Source organism: Podarcis vaucheri, assembly GCF_965113315.1.
Source record: "Podarcis vaucheri genome assembly, chromosome: 11".
Lineage (NCBI taxonomy): Eukaryota > Metazoa > Chordata > Lepidosauria > Squamata > Lacertidae > Podarcis > Podarcis vaucheri.
The window spans coordinates 16652394-16676292 of NC_138749.1; the positions used below are offsets into that span (position 1 = coordinate 16652394).

General features: G+C 44.0%; 1 protein-coding gene across 5 annotated transcripts in view; it reads right to left on the reverse strand.

The window, feature by feature from the left end:
* The window catches only part of PDZD2 (PDZ domain containing 2), a 254232-nt gene that overhangs the window by 58328 nt on the left and 172005 nt on the right, over positions 1-23899 (reverse strand). For all 5 annotated transcript variants that reach the window (XM_082241726.1, XM_082241728.1, XM_082241727.1 and 2 more), the window contains 3 exons: positions 10977-11119; positions 9134-9266; positions 6217-6387 (listed from right to left, as the gene is read on the reverse strand). In XM_082241726.1, coding sequence (XP_082097852.1) covers positions 6217-6387; positions 9134-9266; positions 10977-11119 — 447 coding nt within the window. The remainder of the gene's footprint in view (positions 1-6216; positions 6388-9133; positions 9267-10976; positions 11120-23899) is intronic.

Consider the following 23899-nt stretch of genomic DNA (forward strand, 5'->3'; position numbering starts at 1 on the left):
AGATGGGCGGGGTATGAAGAACAAATTATTATTATACTATTATTATGGTTTGGCTTAGTGTGATGAACAAACCAGGTCAAGGTCTGGGAGAAATTTCTTTATCTGCTAATTTAATTTATACCTTACCCTCCCATCAAAACAGGTCCCCAAGATAGCTTACAAACTGATAAAACCCAAGGCATGTAATCTTTAAAATGTCAAGATACGAAACATATCGGAAGAGTTGTTCCATATGTTTTTATATATCACATGCCCTGGGACAAGGTCTGGGCCAGGACATTAGCACTTCATTTCAGCTGTCCCCTAGGCAGGAACCTCTACTTAAAGAGTGAAAGGGTTAGGAATTTTAAAAGCTTAACAACGCAGGAAAAGGTCCAGTATGGCAGTGAAACTGTACACAAATCTCAGCAGAAAATGTCATTTTAACATCCTTCCTTCCTTAACCTATCTGTAGCACTTTGGAACTTCAGTTTTAAAAACACACAAATATCACATTCGCATGAATCATCATGGTTATTTATTATCATTAAACTCACTAGCCAAGGCTAAAGGGGAAGAGACAACTTAAGACAAATATGAGAACGTTATAGATCATTTCGGCTGTCTCAGTCCTGCAATAAAAACTTTTAATGTGTTCCCATCCTTCATCTTTCCAGCCCAGGTTTTATTGGTTTGGATTATTTTTGCGTAGGTTTCAACGCTGTACCAAGCTGTACCTTTTGCCTTTGTAACAAAGAAGCACTTTCCTTTTTAAACTGCAGCTATGAAACTTTGTTGCTACAACAGGCAAATCAGTTCAATAAGCTAGTAGAGTAATAATATCTCTGTTAAACTTCTGTCTGCCTCCAGAGCAAATTTGCTGCTCTGTAAACCTTCCTGGAGTTGAAACCGACTACAACTTGGCTTTAAATTATTGGATCAAACAGCGGAAAGATCCACACCATGATTTAAAGACCATCCAATGCACATTCAAAGCACATCCCCCAAACCCTGGGAACCGTAGTACTGGGAATTGTAGGCCTGTGAGAAAAGTCAAATGCTTAAAATATCCTTTAGATGCCCTCCAGTGTATGTGGTGGCCATACCCAGAGTCTTCCTCTAAAACTCAGTGCTCCTGAAGGAAGTCTGCACATCCAATGTGTGTCGTTTCATGCTACCTCCTTCCATGGCTAAGAGAGAAGTTCCAGGGCAACCTTCACAGGGTCAGCTTCCTTGTTATGACAGGAGACTTGTAGGGCTTCTCAGAGCTGTCTAGTGCCCATTGGGACTAGTGAGGCAGAAGGCAGGTTGTCCAGTAGGCAGAGCCAGAACCAATGGCACTTGGAGCCAACTAAGTCTAGTTTTGTCCCCATCCTCATCCCTGCTGAGTTCTTCAAAGGCAACCCTAAGACAGTGGAGCTAGGGGCAATGACAGGTGGACTCAACTACTTTGGGTTTTTACCCTCAACCTCCTCCCTTCTGAGTTCTACAAGGGCAATGCTGAGATTAAGGAGGAGGAAGGTGACAGGCAGTCTCGCCCCCTAGACCAGTTGCAAGCAAGAAGGCAGGCGGGTGGGGAATGACTGAAAGCAGTCAGAGGTTGGTGGAGCATTTCGTCAGTCACCTAATGAGCATTTCGTCAATCACCTAATGGACCAGCCTCTGTTGAATTACACATGTCCACTAGTCCATTTGAACACCACCAGTCCATTTTTTTTGAATTGGGGAGGGCTGGAGTTCCTCCTTCCCCATCTTGCTTTCTCTGCCATCAGCCAGATTTTAGCTTTGTAGAAATGACTACGATACGATATGATACGATAATCTTTATTGTCATTATCCCAAACAGAACAATGAAATTGAAAAATCTAAGACATTCAGAAACCAACAAGCCTACTATCCCAGCTATCCCAACCTAGTTAGCCCCCTAAAAACTCTGATACCCCATTTTTAAATACAATATACACCCATAGAGACTACTTACACTGCGTTTAAAAACCAAAATCACATTTGGATAGAAACTGTTTCTCAGGCAGGTAGTCCTAGTCTTTATAACCCTGTACATTCTTCCAGAAGGCAGAAGCTGAAAGAGATCATTTCCAGGGTGCGTACTATCCTGCGCTATCTCTGCAGCTTTCTTATGGCACCTGGAAGCATAGATGTGATCCAAGGTGGGAAGAGTGCACCCAATTATTCTCTCCACATCAGTTGAATTTATAGGTGTCATTGTTTCGTCCTTATAAGCGTTCACTTAATTAAGTGTGATCTACTTATAAAATTAGCCCAAAGAAGGGGGACTACCTTGGGCCTTTCCTTTTCCTTTTCCTCATGTTGTATCATTTATTTAATTGTAAGCTTTCAAGGCAGGCCCATGGCGGCTTCTTCCTTTAAATAATTGTGTATGGCACATAGCTATTGAAGGCACTTTTAAAAAAACAACGTGTCCTAGGAAATAACATATAATTACGTTGTAAGGAGTGCTCTAGTTTCTCTTTTCACAACGAATGTATAAAGTCATCTGGGAATGCAGAAGCCAAGACCAGTTTTCTGCCTGGAAGGGGTTGTTCCAAGAGAGATGCCTTGAAGGGCTTCTGAAGTTTGTCCAATTGCTTCCAAACGAGGCAGGATATTAAGGCAAATTTTAACCATAGTTTCATATCCAGGCTTGTTTAGTAGCCATTAACCATAGTTGTGCTGGGCTCACACGTAATAGCAAGCTGTGGTTAAGACTTGAATTCCCACTTGTTCTGCCACTTGTGTCTGGGGAGGACCAAAGCAGTAAGAAGAGGTCCACCTGTTCATGCATGATGCTTGTGCATATTCTGACTTACTAAGCAGGTGAACTAATTCCAGTGTACTAGAAGATGCAAAGATCACTAGTGTTAAAGCGATTCTTCAACAGCAACTTCGTTGGACTGGTCATGTTGTGCAGATGCCTGATTATCATCTTCCAAAGCAGCTACTCTATTCCGAACTTAAAAATGGAAAGTGCAATGCTGGTGGTCAACAGAAGAGGTTCAAAGACTCTCTCAAAGCAAATCCTAAAAAATGTAGTATAAACACCAACAACTGGGAAGCACTGGCCTGTGAGCGCTCCAATTGGAGAACAGCCTTTGCCAAAGGTGTCATGGGTTTTGAAGACACTCAAACTCAGGAAGAAAGGGAGAAACGTGCTAAGAGGAAGGCATGCTTGGCAAACCCTCACCATGATCAACTCCCTCCCAGAAACCTATGTCCCCACCGTGGAAGGATGTGTGGATCCAGAATTGGCCTCCACAGTCACTTACGGACTCATTGCTAAAACCCTGTTTTGGAAGACAATCTTACTCGGCTACAAGTTGATCTCCAAAGAAGAAGACTATGTGTGGATGGTGCTTCAAACTAGCTGGCTATTATTATTATTATTATTATTATTATTATTATTATTATTATTACAGTGGTACCTCGGGTTAAGTACTTAATTCGTTCTGGAGGTCCGTTCTTAGCCTGAAACTGTTCTTAACCTGAAGCACCACTTTAGCTAATGGGGTCTCCCGCTGCTGCCGAGGCGCCGGAGCACAATTTCTGTTCTCATCCTGAAGCAAAGTTCTTAACCCGAGGTAATATTTCTGGGTTAGCAGAGTCTGTAACCTGAAGCGTATGTAACCTGAAGCTTATGTAACCCAAGGTACCACTATATTATGATGATGGTGATGATGATGATGAAGAAGAAGAAGAAGATCCAATGGGCATCAGCCACCATGGCATACAGCCCTCAGCTGAATTGGGGTCACTGCTTATTTGTAACTGAACTTATCAAAGGCCAGAACATTAATCCTTACAAAGACTCCTGCTCTTTCTCTCTCACACACCCCTTCTCCAGTAGCTTCCACAATGGCTGCTGCTCTCCACTGCAGAACAGGGTGTGGGAGTCCTACGCTCCACTAGAGAGCGGTTTTACTGAATAGCCAACAGGATAGGCATTTTGGGGGGGAAATGCAATGAATCAGCGTTATCACAAATGAGCAAATAAAGAGTTCATTCAGGTTTTTGTGTGTGTGTTTAACTTAAACAGATTTTTTTTTTGTACAATGTAAAGCAAAACAGAGCCAAAGATTTTGCAACACTGTAAAACTTCCAGAAACCAAATTCCCTCCCTAAAAACAGATGGTTATTATTTAAAAGGGGTGTTAGATTACGCACATACATTGGCTATTTCAGCACCTGCAGGAAACAGACTTCTTGTACCTTTTGCAGCCCTCACTGCTGCAAGGAACGAAAAGGGGGCTTGTTTTTCATGGGGTGTTTTCCCATTAGACATTCCTTTTACTGGGTTCAAGCCACAGTACTGGGTAATCCATATGGTTACTATCAAATGGGAATAACTTTTCTGCATTATTATTTTTTTAAAAAAAATACGCCCATCTTGTTTATACAGTTATGCTATACACTTTGCACTTAGAAATATTTTTAGCCTGATATCTGGATCTATCCCTAAGTCTAATTAATTAACAGAAAGCAACGGTGTGGCTAAGCCCACAAACCAAGAAGACAGCCGCTTCGACTCAAGAAGAGAAAGTATAAAGTAGGAGCAGATCCAGGAGGAGAGGATGTGTGCAAAAGCATGTATGCCCCAATACTAATAATAACAATAATGTATTACTTATACCCCAACCGTCCAACTGGGTTGCCCCAGCAATAAAATGGGTGCGTGTAGGATAGATGGCACTGGAACATTCATCATAATTTGCTCACACAAAGCTTGCATGGTGGTTAGATTATGTCTGGTCTTTATTGAGCCTTTGTTCTGACTGGTTTGCAGGGAGGTTATATGGCAATGAGCATTCATCCCACAGTTATCGCAATTTGCTTGCAGGGTGTTTATACATGTTCCTGCTAATCATTTGTTCATCCCATACTTTTCAGGGTATTTCCCCATCACTCTCCAAACTACAAAAAGACATTCTTAAAACATTGATATATATATTTTTACACGTAGGGCAGGAGAACACTTTAATCCACTGGGCAAAACTAAAGTTCTGGTATGCACTTGACTCCCCCCTGTAAAGTACCGAGAGTCCGTACACACCTGCTGTCTGCACACTTCAATAGACTAATGTTTGTGAGGAGTCTATAGGGCAGGATGGGCACCACATAAATGAGGATCTACAAGGAAGTGACTGGGTGATTTACCGTAGGCTGACAAAGCTTTATGACTCTCAGTTGGTCAATAACAGAAACAACGAAAAGGGGACACACACACACACACACAGAGAGAGAGAGAGAGAGAGAGAGAGAGAGAGAGAGAGAGAACCCTTAATTAGGCTGCTGAATTGAAGCTTCAGAGCCAGGGGTTGGAATTGACCACTTGGCCCCGACTTGGTGGAACGCTCTGTCACAAGAGACTAGGGCCCTGCGGGACTTGACATCTTTCCGCAGGGCCTGCAAGACAGAGCTGTTCTGCCTGGCCTTTGGTTTGGACTCATTCTGACCCTTATGTCTTCCCTCCCCTTACGGTTTTGATTTATGGGCTACTTTTTAAATGAAGATGCTTTTTAAATTGCATTTTAACCTGTATTTTAAATTGGGTCCCCCCCCCAATTATGTTTCTGTTGTAATTTTATTGGTGTTCAAGGTAAAGGTAAAGGGACCCCTGACCATTAGGTCGAGTTGTGACCAACTCTGGGGTTGTGGCGCTCATCTCGCTATATTGGCCGAGGGAGCTGGTCATGTGGCCAGGATGACTAAGCCACTTCTGACGAACCAGAGCAGCACACGGAAACACCGTTTACCTTCCCGCAGGAGCGATTCCTATTTATCTACTTGCACTTTGACGTGTTTTCGAACTGCTAGGTTGGCAGGAGCAGGGACCGAGCAACGGGAGCTCACCCCGTCACGGGGATTCAAACCGCCGACCTTCTGATTGGCAAGTCCTAGGCTCTGTGGTTTAACCCACAGCGCCACCCATGTCTCTGGTGTTAGCCGCCATGAACCCGGCTCTGGCCGGGGAGGGAGGGATATAAATAAATTTTAGTAGTAGTAGTAGTAGTAGTAGTAGTAGTAGTTCCCTTATGACTCTATGATTCTATGATGTCAGTCCTGGTTTGATATCTTGATGTTATGATGATAAGACTAACTTACTGGAAAGGGAAGTTGTTGCATCATGACACATTTCCAAAGCGGTAGACATAGTTGCTGAAGGTGGCAGTCAATTTGCTAACCAAGCGACGTTCAAAGCAGCATATCCAAAGCCTCACTTACGGGTTCCAGGACTTCTGGCACCAGAGTCTTTCCTTTGTCCTCCTCCTCCTCCTCCGGCTCTTCGTTCTCTTTATTGTCAGTCCAGGGAGCCGCATCTTGAGCAGAGCAAGTGCTGATTAAGTCTGGCAAACTTGTAGATGGGTAACTGAGAAAATCCTCTTCTGCCCCTTCCTGTGAGGAGGAAGGAGGAGAGGGAGAAGAACACTTGGCATTACATCCTTGCACATACAAGCTTAGTACAACAACCCTGCAAAGTTAGTGGTGTATTAGTATTGAATGATATATTGTGGGTCGGTGTAAAGGGAGATTGCAATGGTACATACTGGTGAAGACAACTGTCTTGAGACTCCCAGGAGTGATCTAATCATACAATACACACAAGCAATGAATGCAAGAGCACAACACCCTTCAAAAATATTCACTTCCATTTTTGTTTTTATTTTAACATTAGTCATCCAATGGTTTTATTACCTCCCTGGTTTCCTGCTTCTTTAATGGTGTGTGTGTGTGTGTGTGTGTGTGTGTGTGTGTGTAGCACTTGGAAGCTCTTTTGGTATTAAGCAGGATATAAATGTATGAAATACATAAATTTCAAAACTTAGTTTGTGTAGCTTTCACTAAAGTTGGTTACAGCATGGCGCTGATAACACCAAGGTTGCAGGTTCGATCCCCGTATGGGACAGCTGCATATTCCTGCCTTGCAGGGGGTCGGACTAGATGACCCTCAGGGTCCCTTCCAGCTCTACAATTCTATGACCCTCATAGCCTTTCTTGTCTTGTCTTACTGTAGGCTTGTAGAACTCACTGCTTTCAGTTGTGCATACTCTCAGGAAATCATGCTGAGGACTGTGGGCTTCATCCATTATCCTCAAACCATGGATAATTAGAGTACTACTCCACTCTGAGAACTGTAGCTGTGTGAGAGGGATAGCTACTCTCACACCTTTAGCAAACTACAGTTCCCATGATTCTTAGGGGGAAGCCATGACTGCTTAAAGCGGTATGATACAGCGTTAAATGCATATTGTGCAAATGTGGCCCTAGTGAACCAAGGAGCTGAATCTGCAGTCAGGCTGGATTTATTGGTCGGAAACGGACAATAGTTTTGAAAAGAGCTGAAATCAATGTGACGTGCCTGTGGTATACATTTCTTTGGTTCCATTTTGCATGTTGCTTTAAGAAAAGGGAGGGAAAACAAGAGGTCATAATGTGTTCATTGGAATAATTCCCACTAACATGTTCATAAGCTGATGACGGCAGCATCAAATGGCAAGTCACATGTGTGGAGCAGCCATTACTATCCAACATGATAGACCAGCCTTCCGCAACCTGGGGCTTTCTAGATGTTTTGGACCAATTCCCATCAGCTCCAGGCAGCATGGCCAATGATGGCAGCTGTATTCCAAAACGTATGGAGGACAGCAAGCAGGTCAGAGGAAGCTGCCACAGAAAGAACTTTCCCTCCATCACAATGCTTGCTTTTCAGCCAATTCCCATTCACCCATTCAGTTGCATCGAATGTTGACTAGTCAAGTGAAGTGTGTGCGTGCCTGAAGCAGCCCTTCACATCTCTTCTGAAAATGAACACAGCACAACCTGTAGTTCACCTGAAGCAGATTCTGGCACGGTTTTCTCCTAGGAGAATTCATGTCAGTGGTAGAGATTCTGGTGTGGCGTGACTGGAGAAAGGACTTTGGGACGGTGTGGGCCAAAACCCAGCTCTTGAAACGCAGCCCAACTCAAAGGCAAACACATTAACCTACATTCTGAATGGTTCTACTGACAAGGTGAGGGATACACTGCGAAGCTGCTGCCAAAGTGGCTGATGCTAAATAACTCCAGCTGAAATGTTGCAGAAGTCATCGCAAGCTAGCGACTCTTGAGTCTTGTCAGTGGACTTGGCGGGTGTGTCTTTTGCTCATGGTACAGGGTTTTAAATTTTGGACATGGGCTGCAAGAAGCAATGTTGTAATTCATGGTCATATTCTAGCCAAGGAATGTGTGATCTGGGCAAGGAGGGTGGCCTGGGAAAAGTTGGATAGAGAAGGCCAGACAAAGAGGTCTCAAGGGCCACACTCGAGGTTTCTCATACGTACTCTGGCATGTAGTGGAAGCATGAGAGAAGGTGGTAACCGGGTTAATAAACAATCCCTATAAAACTTTGTTAAATGGCATGTGATAGCCAGAAAAAATATTTGCAAAATTTTGGAAAAGTAATAGAAGCACAAATAGAAAGATTTTGGAACTATTAGAAATATCTACACTGACAACACTTTTGAGAAATATAGATTAACCATGAGGTAAGTGTGAGAAGGTGGGATTTAATGTCACAATATGTATATTACACTAATATACCAGGAATAAAATTTATGGTGAATGAGTATATGATGCTATTCAATGAACTACTGAAGATATGAGAAACTGGGCTTTTAATAGGTCAAAATGAATTCATTTGTCTTCCCTTAATGTTCTATGTATTGATGGAAACTATTAGAAGCATATTTTGCACTTTAACCATTACAGCGTTTCATGCCGTAGAATAACATGGGGTGACAATGGTTTGAACACATATTCTCCGCCTCCAAAACAAACGTCTCAGGAAGCAGAAAATGTGTTCCACGGCCACTTTGAACATGTATAACACCCCCATATAGCTCAACCAGCAGCCATTGTGGGACCTCTTCTCCATTAATTTAATAAAACAAACTAAGCTAATTGCTATTGTCCATTGTTGCAGTGGCAAATTCCCCAGGTTATTGATTCATTGAGTAAAGATGTACCTTCTTTCATCAGTCCTGAATTTTCCCACCCATTTTTCAAAAGCCATCTAAGCTAGTGGCTACAGTCACGTATTGCAGGAGTAGATCTTCTGTGCATACCTAAACATACTGAATCCATTTAATTGACTATTACCTACCCTGCTTGCAACTACCAGGTACACAAGGCCTTCGGCCGACCGAAGAAGAGCGACAGCATCTTGATGGGAGAGGCCAACCAAAGAGTGGCCATTGATCATGAGCAGTTCATCGCCAACTTTCAGTCTACCATCTCTAAGGAAAGAGGAAAAGGACAACAAAGACTTTTAAGTTTCATGGGGAATGTTTCTAGGTTCTGAAGCGTCAAGAAAGTTAGTATTCTGTAGGATATAATCAGAATTATATTCTGATGCTACTGCTCAAGGAACAACAGGAGGTACCACATCATTTGAGCAAAAGTGTTGTGTGTTTTTTAATAATAATAAAAAATGGGTCGCCGCACAAACCTCTTGCCTAGTCAAAGAAAGCAAGAATAAATGTCGGTGCTTCCTTTTCCCCATACTCCTACTTTCAGTGGGGAAGTTTCAAGTCGAATATAGGAGGCACCGCTTGCATTTTGTTAATAATGAATATTCAAGTCACTCCACATTTACTTAACACCTTCTCTGGAGCGTTTCGGAGCACTTTATAGACACTAACGATATCACTGGTAAGTAGGTCAGCTTTAATATTAAATTTTCCGTGGAGCAGTTAACTCGCTCACTTGTTGTGGAGTAGTTAGCTCGGCACGCGCCCTTTCCTGTAGTACAACTGCCCAGCACCAAATCCATCTCCCCAGGTAGGAATAGGTAGGAGCACTGGCAGACTTCTGCCAGCCTCTTTTTCAAGAGATGGACTAGTGCCCTGCCAAGGCTTATGTGTAGTGTACCTGACCTACTTTCTCACTGTGGCGAGGGAATCCTATAACATGTTACAACAGTAAGGTTGCCAGACAAAAGCTCAGAAACAAAGAACAACCTAAAGCAGGAATGGGGACCCAGTGGCTGTCCAGGTGGTGTTGGACTCCAACTCCCATCCGTCCCAGACAGCATGATCAGTGGTTAGGGGTGGAGAATGAAGGTACCCTTCGTGAAAATGAGGTGTACATGTACAGTTTATGCTGGGCCAAAAAAACCTCCAAGGATCCTTTCTTCCACCTGCACAGGAAATGCCATCCCATAAAGGACGACGGGATCTAATTATATGGCTGTTTACATTCCCAGGTTCAGGAACCTACCACAGATTTCTGAAACACATGAGAGTTGCACACATCTTACTACCCTGGTGGCTTCCAGATTTCCAAATAAGCCTCGTTCGAATTGCTTCAGTCTCCGAGATCTCTGATTTTCCTGGTGGTAGAACTGGAACAGCAAGAAACTCAAGGGTGCTCCAGGCAATTTATTTACTAACATCAGGCACACCACAGGTAGGAGGATGCCCTCAAGAGGGTGATGGCAAAGGGAGTAACCTCTTTGGGGTTGTTGCTTCAGGGGCAGGACACAATCTTACAGGGACTTATTCTATCAAGCCTCATATAAAGGTTTTTGCTTGGTTGCAACTTCTGCTTCTGCTATAGAAACTAAAAACCCTGATATGAGACTTGAAAGAATCTAGACAGAGCAGGGGGCTAGATGGGTATCCTAGAAAAGCTCTAGTGGGTCCTCTGGAAGTTGCTTTCAGTGTGAGGAAGGCTTGAGAAATGTTTTTAGTGGTGAGATTTGGTGGGAGTGGCTGCGTGGGGAAACAACTCTTGCAACAGCATCAATTTATTATTTTACTTTTTCTCATTTGTTTTGGATTTGAATTTTAAGTTGCTTTGAGGGGCCAATCCTTGCTGAAAAGTGGGGAATATTTTTTTTAAAAAAACTAATTTGGCAGCCACCTACTGCTTTCATTTACTTAAACCTTTGTGTTACACCCAAATGATGGGATAGTCAGATGATGTGACAACAGAACAAATTGTACCTGTGAGCAGAGCCTCCTTCTTCCACCCGTGCGATAATGATGGCGTGAGGAGAGCGTTTCGATCCTCGGCCTCCGGTGATCTGGATTCCCAGCCCATCTGTTCCCTTCATCATGGTCATCTTCCATATCCGGCAACCTTCTCGCTGGGAGAGGAATTTTCAGAGAGTTCTTGCATTTTTATTTAGGAGAAGACACTTTCCAGCTGCATCCTAAAATTTCTCACTCTGGCTGAGAGATCTAGCGGACCAGATCAGCATGTACAAAGTGGGCTTTTGTTTTGTTGGAAAGGGAAAGGCAAGAGACCTCAGACAGAGACCTTTGGCTTCTCCTTTGCCAGCAAAGGAAACCTGGGTGCTTGAGATATTACAGGTCATAGTTAAAGCATATTGTTTTGGCAGTTTTTGCACATGCCCATCTCCTAAATATCAAAATGCAACCGTGTTATGTCCCATTTTACATTAATCATCATGGACGCACATATATTCAAGTTAATATTCAGCTGTAAGTATTTTGTATTAACTGAAGTAAGAACAGTGGTACCTTGGTTTGCAACCGCTTTGGATTACAACCACGTCAAAACCCGGAAGTGCATGTCCCTTTTTTTGGATTACAACCATTTATTTATTTTTTGGAGGCCCCATTGGTGAAAGCGTGCCTTGGGTTACAACCTGTTTTGTTTACAACCGGACCTCCGGAATGGATTATGGTTGTAAACCAAAGAACCACTGTACAGGCAACTCCCAATTTACGTGTCCCTAATCGATGTGCGACCACGCCAAACCCAGAAGTGACTTAAAAAATGGTAATAAGGGCCCTAAAAGAGAGAAGGCAATTTATAAGATATTGACAGGTGGGGCCTACCAACTTATCAAGGGATATTACAGCTCCCTCACTGAATTTTCAACTTGCGGTATGTCTCAAGACGTCTGGAAGAACTTTCTTTTGGTAAGAGTTGTTCAGTAGTGGTATGGATTCAAATTTGATTCAGACTAAATATCAGAAAGAACTTTCTGACAGTAAGAGCTGTTGGACAGTGGAACAGACTCCCTCAGGAGATTGTGGACTCTCCTTCCCTGGAGGGAAGAATTTGGGGGGCCATCTGTCATAGATGCTTTAGCTGAGATTCCTGCGTTGCAGAGGGTTTGATTAGATGACCCTCAGGACCCCTTCCAATGCTACAATTCTATGAATCTATGATTCTAAGATTGCTTAGTATGCAGGCAATATTACTCCTAATTGCTCACTTAAGAGGCGATACCATGAACTACTTTGAGCATATCTGGGTACCTATGTTTATGTCCTGACTTTCCCTGCCCCTTTAGGCTCCTGCGCCCCAAGATCCCAGGCTAATCGGCCTGATATCTACTGGGACAAAACATGCACACTTCGATTCCAGGAATCAAATATTTCTTTGCTCTTGCACTGCACAAAAGTACAGAAACGATGATGGCAATTTATCTGGAGGCAAGGTGTACTGGGAGGCTGTTGGGTAGAAAATCCAGCTCGGTTTTCAGATGCGAGCTGACACCTGGGGTTACAAGGGCGACACCCCACCCCCACCCCCGTACTTGGCAGAGACTTTGCTGCAAAAGGTGAAGAGCTTGTGGTAAGAGTGAGATGGTTGTCTTTTGGCACGTCTTCCTTGTCAGCAGCACTCAGCAGACAGGACAGTAGGCTCCAAGCACTTAAGACAGGCATCGTTTAAAGTGAAAGTGAGGAGCATTTGCCATAATTGAACATAACAGTTTGCAGAAGAAGAAGATGTTATTCTAGGTTCTTTCGTTCTTTCTTTCTTTCAAAAAAGGGATTCCCATGATACACTGAAACTCAGGTGCTTACTGCACTGCAGTATTTTACCATTCTGTACTCATTTATTCAATCCCACCCCCTACCCCCCACTTCATATTCATGCGCTTCGTTATATCAAACACAGATAACAGAATCACCGCTTATAAGGACACAACAGAGTGCTTTATATCAGATCAGACTATTTGCCTAATATTGTCTTCTCTGACTGGCAAAACAAATACAATACAGTAGTACCTCGGGTTAAGTACTTAATTCGTTCCGGAGGTCCGTACTTAACCTGAAACTGTTCTTAACCTGAAGCACCAAAGATACAAGATACAAGTTTATTAAATTTGTGAGGTCCATGCCTTTACACAAAATACCATAAAACATTATTAAAAGATAAACAATAAAATTATAAGAGTAAGCTAAAATTCATGCCATGCTGTCCCAGCAAGGAAACTACCCAATAAACCCCACCATTCAGGGAAGAAGATATAGCAACAGGTTAGGAGAGCAATGGAAGGGACCTCACCGTTTCATCCAGGAACCATACCCTAGTTTTCATAGCCTTCACCACAAAGACCGCTACCACGTGAGAAATCCGTGGATCAGCGTCCACCAGTAAAAACTTTACTTGGTCCTCAGAGTTGACTATTGATTTGGGAATAGTTTGTAACATCGCATCCCTGAAAGCCGAATAGATGGGACAATACAACATGTAGTGTATGAGATCCTCTTTGGTTCTCATATAACAAGGACATATACGCTGCTCTACTGGGATTTTTGCATATCTGCCTGACAGATAGGCCGTAGGAATGGTTTGAAAACGGGCCATAGTAAAGGCTCTCCAAAGAGTGGGATTGATGATATTCGCCAAATAATTGGCGCAGATTTTGACTGCTTTCAGTCGGGGAAACCAGTGGGAGGACCCTAGGATCTGTATTTTTGTGATATCTAACAAAGCGTCTCTCTCCAGGATCCATTTCCAGACTTTGTCCGGGCTCCACAGTTTAAGGATATTAAACTCCAGTAGGGTGTATCTAACCAGGATCTCAGATAAGTTTTGGCACCAAGTGGTGTTCTTTTGAAAAGATACAAAGGCTTGTTTGGCCAATAAGGTGTTTGAAGTGTTTGCAAGATTGATGTAAAATCGTAGGAATCTTAAGTGGGCCCTGGCAGATACAGAGGGTAATCCAACTTCCACCCTCAAGAAAGCTGCTGGGGTTCCTTGAGGAAGGCCTAGAATCCTCTTGAGATAATAATTTTGCGAAATTTCAAGCCGTTCCAACAGCCTCTGGTTCCACCCCCAGAGTTCTATCCCATATAACATCTGGGGGATAGCTTTCCCAACAAAAGCTCTTAATGCCGGGATCACCAGTTGTCCCCCCCTGGAATGGAAGAAACTAAGCAAAGCACCAATTGTTCTTCGTGTTAAAATGGTTACAGCCTTAAAGTGGGCTAGCCAGCTAGATGTAGCCTGGAATGTAACACCCAGATATTTAAAAAAAGGACACTGTTCAATCACATGTCCATCTAAAGACCATCTAGAGATGTGGCGAGCTCTAGTGAACACCACAATTTTTGTTTTGTCATAGTTTATCTTTAGTGAGTTATGGGAACAGTAGGCTGCGATCCCCTCCAGCATGCTGCGTAAGCCTCTTCGGGTGAGTGCCATTAAAGCCATGTCATCGGCATATAGCAATATATTCAGGCGTTTACCTTCGAGGGCTGGAGCCGATGACTTGTACTTTGCCATGTACTGAACAATGTCGTTTATATAAAAGTTAAAAAGAAATGGGGCTAGCAGGCATCCCTGTTTGACCCCTTTCCCCAATGGCAGTGGGTCCGTAAGAGTTCCCGATGATCCAGTTCTGATTTTGACTGTAATGTCTGTGTGTAGCTCTCCGGTGCTCCATTCTTAACCTGAAACTGTTCTTAACCTGAAGCACCACTTTAGCTAATGGGGCTTCCTGCTGCAGCTGCGCCGCCGCTGCATGATTTCTGTTCTCATCCTGAAGCAAAGTTCTTTTTTTTTTATATAAAATTTTTATTGGGTTTTCACATTTTTTATAGACAAACAAACAGAAAAACAAACAAACAAAAAAGACACAAAAACAAGAAAGATATAAAGTTTCAAAAAAACACTTATTTTCATAACCCTGGTCCCTGACTTCCCCCCACCCCCTCCCTTGCATCCCTATTCCCAGAGTTGTATCAGCAAATTGTCGTTTCTCAACATTCTAACCTTCTCAATAATAGCCCTTTTAAAAAGAAAAACAGTTGTTCTAAGTTGGACCTCAGTTCCCTTCCATCGATTTCCCATTTTGTCTTTAATATCGGTCCTATTGATTAATTTCCATTGTCCTGAGTGTTGTTAAAATTACATCTTTCCCTCCCTCCCATCCCCGGTTTGCGTCCCTTCCCAATACATGTCCACAATGTCAGTTCTTAGCCTGGGTCCCACACGTCCGAGGCTCTCAAGTCTATCACAGTCCCTCTCCGCCGGTCTTGTTGGTAATCCTTTGTGTCAGTCATCAAATCTCGAAAGAGTTCTATCACAATCCATCCATAGTCTCTTAAGTACAACTGCTGCAGAATTTCCACAAGGCATGGATCTTTCAAATCATAGTCAGAGTCAGAGTCAATGTGGAGGCCCCAATTATATTTCTTTATTTTAAATTCTTGCATTCCATAAGCTTCCAGGGCCTCCACTTTCGTCTTTTGCATCTTTCGTAGATTTGTAGTAGATTTAATCCAATAGTCTCCTTGCTTGTATTCCGCAGATGTCAGATTCTGGTTAGCATTTCCCAGCTTTACTTTCTCTTTCTCTTGTTTTGTCTCCTTTTCTTTGATTATCATTTCAAGTTCAGCTGTGGGTTCTTTCTCATTCCAGTCCTCCTTGCAATCAGCAGAACTACTTGTTTCAGTAGTCAAGGTCATCATATGTTTACTCATTTCCGAAATATGCTCTTGTAAGGTTCCCACCAGATAGAACATCCTTTCGATTTGCTCCAGTATCTTTCCATCCACAGCCATTGTAATTCCACAGAGTTCCCCCTAGAGGGAATCTGATTACTTAATGTTGTTTTCTCCAACAGTCCTCTTTCTTATTTTTATTACTTTGTTTCCAACAATTTAAGTTCAATTGTAACACCTTTTATTCCAGAGGGGTCTTATGTAGCAATTTTTTTCCTGTAGACTGTCTATTTGACAGCTTTGACAGCTGTCAAATTCTGTGCTTACAGGCTTCAAAATAGGACGCTCCCGGGCCCGGGGGGGGGGGAGGGTTGTTTACAGCAAAAGAAGAAACCTCCAAAACTTCACTCTCCTGCACAAAATTAATTTTTTTGCCCAATCTTGGAAGTTGCAGTCCTTTTAAACTCACCCTTTGCAGGGTAGACTCTCCAGCTTAGTTCGTACGTCGTTGCTTTAGTTCGTCTGCAAGGGGGGGGTGCGGACTTCCTTTTAGCACACCCCCCGATCGTCTCAAATTCAAACAGGAAAATCTTAAAGTCCGATTCCAATTTACTCACGGGTTGTTCTTTTCGGCCGAATTTCAAGGAAGGAAGTCAGCGCTCTCCGGTCATGGCTCGCGGCTTCGCTCAGCGGAGGTAGCGATGGACTCTCAGTGCCACGCCACCCCCCGTATCCCCTCCACAGCCTTTAAAAAGGCTCTTCGCGGATCGGGGGCGCTTAAGGCACCCACCGAGTCTTCAGTCCGCAGGCTTCCGCGCCTGCGGTTTTAAGGGTCCCCGTGTCGCCGGCACGGCAAAGACCCGTCCCCCGCTGAGCCGATTCCCTCCGGAGCTCGGAGAGAATCCGCCATTCCCAGATCGCGCCAACCCCGGAAGTCCAAAGTTCTTAACCCGAGGTAATATTTCTGGGTTAACGGAGTCTGTAACCTGAAGCGTATGTAACCCGAGGTACCACTGTACGTACCTTGTTACGCAGATGCAATAGTTACAAGATATAGAGTGCAACAGGCTGAATGGTAATGTATGTAACAAATTTCTTTACTGGTTACTTCCTAACATACGAATCAAGTCCAGGATGTACACCATATACAATCCTTAAGCAAGGTATAGAACCTATTCAATTAAATCCAATGCAGATATATTTCTTCCTTTCTTAATACACTGGCAGCATCTTTCCAGGACCTCAGGCAGAGAAAGATCCATCACACCATCATAGGAGGCTGACCACCTTCACCCTTCATCATTACCCATGCTGATGAACCTACGCAAGCCAAACCAACACAGGGCACTTCCTCTGAAGAAAGGTGTATCCAGAGCAAATCTTTCCTGGTGATTTAAGCAACAGAACCGCACACCTTCATTTATGAGTGTGGCCAACCCTTGGCAATGGCGCTACAAGTGGCACAGGCAATGGGAGCCTGCAACAGTCCTGCCTTGAACCATGAGAGGAGACCCAGGCTATGCTATGGCAGACCTAAAGGCCTGCCAGGCTGTCGGTCTCCCCTCCGGCATGATGGTGCCATCTGCTACTTGGCTCAGGAAACTAGAGGCAATACCGTACCAAGGTACCGTATTTTTCGCTCTATAGGACGCACCGGACAATAGGAGGGGGGGAACAGGTAAAAAAAAAATCCCCCTTTCTGCTCAGTGCCCCTTCAGCAAAGCGGCAGGAGAAACGGAGCCCCTTCCATTTCTCCTCCTGCTTCGCTAAAGGGGCGCTGCGCAAAGAGGGAAAACTGTGCAGTGCCTCTCCAGCGAAGCAAAGCCTGGAGAGCAAGAGGGATCGGTGTGCACCGACCCCTCTCGCTCTCCAGGCGGCTATCCGCAAGCCTTTGGAGTGCAGCGGGAACTCCAGCTGTGCTCCGAAGGCTTGCAGATAGCTGCCTGAAGCCTCTGGAGCGCAGCAAGAGTTCCTTGCGCTCCGGGGGCTTCAGGCGGATTCAGCGAAAGCAACGAGAAGCCTCCAGAGCACGGAGGGAGCACTCCCTCTGTGCTTCAGAGGCTTCGCATTGCTATCGCTGAAGCCAAGGAGCCTGCATTCGCTCCATAAGATGCACACACATTTCCCCTTCATTTTTGGAGGGAGAAAAGTGCATCCTATAGAGCGAAAAATACGGCAACTCAGCAGTAGTGTGTGGCAGAGCCAACACAAAACACCATTGACCACCATTACCTTGGGGCAAGTTAAGCACACACCTTACATTTAATGGTTGCAGTGGGTCAGGTAGAACTGCAGGCAACATTCTGAGCCTTAAGCAAAAAATCATGATCGATAGCAGATAATAAATAAAGAGAAGTAGACAAATAGATAGTAGATTGATAGATGCAAGTGTTCTTGTTTCCCACAAACCCTTGGAATCCCTTTCATTTTTGTTTCTCCTTCCATCAGCAATGGCTCCTTTGGTCTCCCCAGATGTGGTCACCTTCCTTCTTGTCGCTTGGTACTTCCACAAAGTGGTACCTTCCAGTTGTTTTGATCTACAACACCCGTCAGCCCCAGCCGTTACGGCCAAAGTTAAAAATATCTACAGGACATCAGCTTGGGAAAGGCTCTCTTCCCCAACTATTGCAGTTGCAGATGCCCATTGGTTGCCCTAAAATGCTTAACTTTAGGTAGATCATGCCCTATGGTATATTTTTCTTCTTACATGTGACTTTCTTTCCCCTGAACAGGTCTTCTTTTTGGATATCAAGGGATCTAGCTAAAATTTGCATTTAAAAGAAACGTAAATCTCCATGTGCGTACACTACAAAAACAATTAAACTGTGTTCAAAGTGGCAAGAATTTCATTTTCTGTCTCATTATGTGTGAAAATGGGTTATCTGTGTTATATAACAGACCCCGAGTGAGAATAACATTTGTTAATTTCATGCTGCTCCCAGGAGTTATCTGCCTACGTCAGGAAACTGCATTGACCGTCCGAAATATACATCTATCTTTGGAACCCATCTACAGATTGAATTGCAAGTGCCTGTGATACAGCTGCTAAGAGGTTATGTCTGGCCAGGACTAAGCAGGAAAGCTTGAATCGCTCTTGGCTCAAGGCAGCGCCATTAAACCCCTTGATTTCATAAGCACCAAATTCCATCATTAATAAAACAAAAAGGAACGCTATTTGTTCTCCTGAGTAAAAACACAGCCTGTGTGAAAAACATTCTGTTATCAGAAATTCAATACCTTTGGGCTTAAAAACTGCATTCGTACACACACACACAAACCATGCACAGTTGTCTTAAATTTGAAGAAAACATTGTTAAAAACAATGTCAGTCTCCAAATTTTATTTGCTCTTTCACCTACGTATTGTTTTGTTTTCTGCAGCATCTTTGTTTTGTTACCTTATCATTTTGTAAGCTACTTTGAAAATGCCTTGACTTGTAAAGTAGGTTCATAATTTAAATGAATGAATAATTGAATTGGGGCTTCTGGTGAAAGGGAGTTAGCGCTCCGCATCACAACATCATGAAAACTGTACTATACACTGCAGAGGAGGAAGAGCGAAATCAACAGGTTCGGGGGCAGGAATCCAGTTTCGAATAATGGCCACATTCGGGTGATCTCAGGAAGGCAAGACATGCACAAATCCTGTGCTCCCACTTGCGAGTGCTTTGCTCCTGCCATCATACATTCAAGGGGCAGGAAATCCAGCTCCAACTGAGCTGCTCAGCCAAGTCATAACCTCCGTTTATGGATAGCTGCCAGACCTGAATGAAGACTAGCCAGCCCAGGTCCACCAGCCAAGCCACACACCCTGGCCTGCCTGTGAGTGGCCATCGGAGGAAGGTGAAGAAGAAGAAGAAGAGTTTGGATTTGATATCCCGCTTTATCACTACCCTAAGGAGTCTCAAAGCGGCTAACATTCTCCTTTCCCTTCCTCCCCCACAACAAACACTCTGTGAGGTGAGTGAGGCTGAGAGACTTCAGAGAAGTGTGACTAGCCCAAGGCCACCCAGCAGCTGCACGTGGAGGAGCGGAGACGCGAACCCAGTTCACCAGATTATGAGTCTACCGCTCTTAACCACTACACCACACTGGCTTTCCAATGCTCACATGGGGCTGTATGCTGGACTGCAACTGCCAACTCACAGGATCATTTTTCTTATCCAAAATGATAAAACTACAGTTATCGCCTTCTAATCAAAGCAGGTTATGAAGCTATGTTTTAAAGCTGGCTTAATAACAGGTCTTCTTCAGAAGCTGCTAACCATTGTTTCCCAGTTTGGAGAGACTCCTGGCTTGTGTGCTTGCCTGGTCAAATGGAAGAGCTGAGAAGGCTGCACACAGAGGAATGAGACTTTTCTCTGCTTGTTATTATGAGTTGCAATAATCTGAATGTAGGACCAGAACTATCTTTAGCCAGAGTGGCGCAGTTGCCCAAGGTGGCAGAGGATGGGGAACAGGAAGCTGTGGCAAGATGGTGGAGGACAGAGCTGTATTATAACATGCAGCCTGCCCCGTGTGCTCAGTTAGCTTGCTGCCCTCAGGTATAGTGGTAGATGCTGCCCTATCACCAAGGTCAGAGGCAAACTGTAGTTGCCTGTGCGGCTGACTCTTGAACTTGCAGCAGGGGAGACGGCCATCTTGTTTTTCACCTCAGGCAGCAAAATTTCTTGGACCTGCCCTTGCTGAATATGGCCGCTCCGTAATTCCCTCCAGCCCAGAAACAAGAAAGCCAGACAACTACAGCATATATATATATATATAATCTTTGAAGTGAACGACTGTTATTAGACTTTAAGCCTCCAGGCCAGGCCTGTCTTCATTTTTACCTGAAAGTGCTTTTAAAAAATAGTAAATGTGATTATTATGAAGCAAGCTGTTACCATAGAATATAACAGGAATTGATTTTCTTTTCTTTTTTTAATAAAAGAAGCAAATAAATGCAGAGGAAGGTCTGAGAAAGCTGGGATCACTGAGCATTACGGTATACATTCTTAAAGGCTTGCATTTATTGATTATTTTTACATTAATATATATTCCTTTAGTAGGAGCTGCACATTTTCAACCACAAACTAGCCTTAGGTATTTTCACACCTAAAGTAAAAAAGTTATGCTCCTGTTTTGGAATTGCTGCTGTTGTTTTTAATAGTACACAAGAAAATAGAAACTGAAGGCAGAAAAATTGTGCCCCCTCTAGAATCCCTGCGCAAAGAGACTGTTTTGTATGGACCTATGACTAGCCAGCCCAGGTCCACCAGCCAGGTCCACCGGGACGCGGGTGGCGCTGTGGGTTAAAGCCTCAGCGCCTAGGGCTTGCCGATCGAAAGGTCGGCGGTTCGAATCCCCGTGGCGGGGTGCGCTCCCGCTGCTCGGTCCCAGCGCCTGCCAACCTAGCAGTTCGAAAGCACCCCCGGGTGCAAGTAGATAAATAGGGACCGCTTACCAGCGGGAAGGTAAACGGCGTTCCGTGTGCTGCGCTGGCTCGCCAGATGCAGCTTGTCACGCTGGCCACGTGACCCGGAAGTGTCTCCGGACAGCGCTGGCCCCCGGCCTATAGATGTGAGATGGGCGCACAAACCCCAGAGTCTGTCAAGACTGGCCCGTTCGGGCAGGGGTACCTTTACCTTTACCTTTATGGAGCTATTTGTATAGACCTATGGAAGTGAGAGCTGCACCATAAAGAAGGCAGATCGCTGAAGAATGGATGCTTTTGAATTATGGTGCTGGAGGAGACTCTTGAGAGTCCCATGGACTGCAAGAAGATCAAACCTATCCATTCTTCAGGAAATCAGCCCTGAGTGCTCACTGGAAGGACAGATCCTGAAGCTGAGACTCCAATACTTTGGCCACCTCATGAGAAGAGAAGACTCCCTGGAAAAGACCCTGATGTTGGGAAAGATGGAGGGCACAAGGAGAAGGGGACGACAGAGGACAAGATGGTTGGACAGTGTTCTCGAAGCTACCAGCATGAGTTTGACCAAACTGCGGGAGGCAGTGGAAGACAGGAGGGCCTGGCGTGCTCTGGTCCATGGGGTCACGAAGAGTTGGACACAACTAAACAACAACAACAACATGGAGCTGTTTTACCAAGTATCAGACCACTGGTCCATCTACGTCCTGTTTACTCTGATGGACAGCAGCTCTCCACAGTCTCAGGTAGGACTGCTTCCCAGAATCCACTGTCTGAGATATTTCAACTCAGGGATGGGGAGCCTGTGGCTTTCCAGGTGTTTTGGCCTCTGATCCCCACCTGCTGTTCAGAGGAAAGTGGAGATTGGGCTTCAGTACCTCCTGAAGGCTCACAAGTTCTCCACACCTGCTTCAACTGGAACTACTAGAGATTGAACCTGGAGCCCATCACCTCCTGGCAAATAGAAGGGGAAGAAATGGAGGCAGTGAGAGATTTTACTTTCTGCAGATGGTGATAGCAGTCACGAAATTAAAAGACGCCTGCTTCTTGGGAGAAAAGCAATGACCAACCTAGACAGCATCTTAAAAAGCAGAGACATCACCTTGCCAACAAAGGTCTGTATAGTTAAAGCTATGGTTTTCCCAGTAGTGATGTATGGAAGTGAGAGCTGGACCATAAAGAAGGCTGATCGCCGAAGAATTGATGCTTTTGAATTATGGTGCTGGAGGAGACTCTTGAGAGTCCCATGGACTGCAAGAAGATCAAACCTATCCATTCTTAAGGAAATCAGCCCTGAGTGCTCACTGGAAAGACAGATCCTGAAGCCGAGGCTCCAATACTTTGGCCATCTCATGAGAAGAGAAGACTCCCTGGAAAAGACCCTGATGTTGGGAAAGATGGAGGGCACAAGGAGAAGGGGACGACAGAGGACAAGATGGTTGGACAATGTTCTCAAAGCTACCAGTATGACTCTGACCAAACTGCGGGAGGCAGTGGAAGACAGGAGTGCCTGGCGTGCTCTGGTCCATGGGGTCACGAAGAGTCGGACATGACTAAACGACTAAACAACATGGCGTGGAAAGCATCACCACTGAGCTATGGGCCATCCCTTTCATGTTGGTTAGGCTTTCCCTACCAGGTGCACAGGAAAGAGCTGTTCTCCTCCTTGCATATATGTAACAGAGGATGGCCTGCAGGCACATGGTGCCATTGTACTACTGAAGCTAAGGAGGCCTGGCCTTTTAAGCAACCTGGATTGGAAGCCATCTGGGAGCCATATGTGAGCTGCTCTGCAGATCAAGAGCAGGATACTTCTATTTATCATAGAAGCAACTCTGCTTAACACAATGTCCGTAGTTTCCTCTAGGCTTGATTTCAGAACTAAGCTGGGAAACGTGGGTGTGAAATATCTTCACAGTTCATTGGGGGCACCAAAAATACAAACACCTAATAAGCCTGTAGTCTCCCGGTTGGTTCCCCATGGCGGGCAATTTCCTCACACGATAAAGAGGCAATGATCTGTGAAAGTGGATTAGGTGATAAATAATTGCGCCGTTTCAAATCTTCAGGTTAATCGGGTGCATCTGCAATTATCTGGTGAACTGTGTTCATGTGTGAATTCAGCCTTTAAATGGGTTTCTAAGACGTCCAGGATCAAACTGTCAGTCAGTCATTCCAGCATTTAGGAATAATATAATTACCATTTCCATGGAAGAGTAATGAAATCCCCTCTATACAAGATTGGATCCAAAAGCTGACAGAATATGCCGAATTAGATGGTTTATCAGAAAAAATAAAGAATAAATCAAAACAAGAATTTGTTTCTAAATGGGAGGTTTTCAAAGAATATCTGAAAAATAAATATAGTAGTTTAAATTCTGTTGCAGCATTCGAGGAACTTCAGTGATAGTTGCTAGGTAGATAGAAGAAATTAGATTTATTGAGAATAAGTTTCATTATTAAAAAAAAATGTGTATTGGCAATAAGTAATATGAATTTGAAATATGGAATAGACGGGAAGTTGGGTCTTTAGTGTTAAGACCAATAGATGTTTTATTGTTTGCCAAGAAAATTATGTGTCTATGGTTATTTTTGTAATTTGTGTGTAATTTGGTATTTGTGTTTTTCTGTGTGTGGTTTTTTCTTGTTGTATGTATAAATAAATAAAATTATCTTTAAAAAAAAGGAATAAGAAAATTAATCCATCACGGCCAAAATATGACAGTTTTGAATCCTTGGGGAAAGAAAATAGGCTATTAAAGAACACACAAACCCGGCAAAGCTTCCATTTCTCTTTCTTCCCTTTT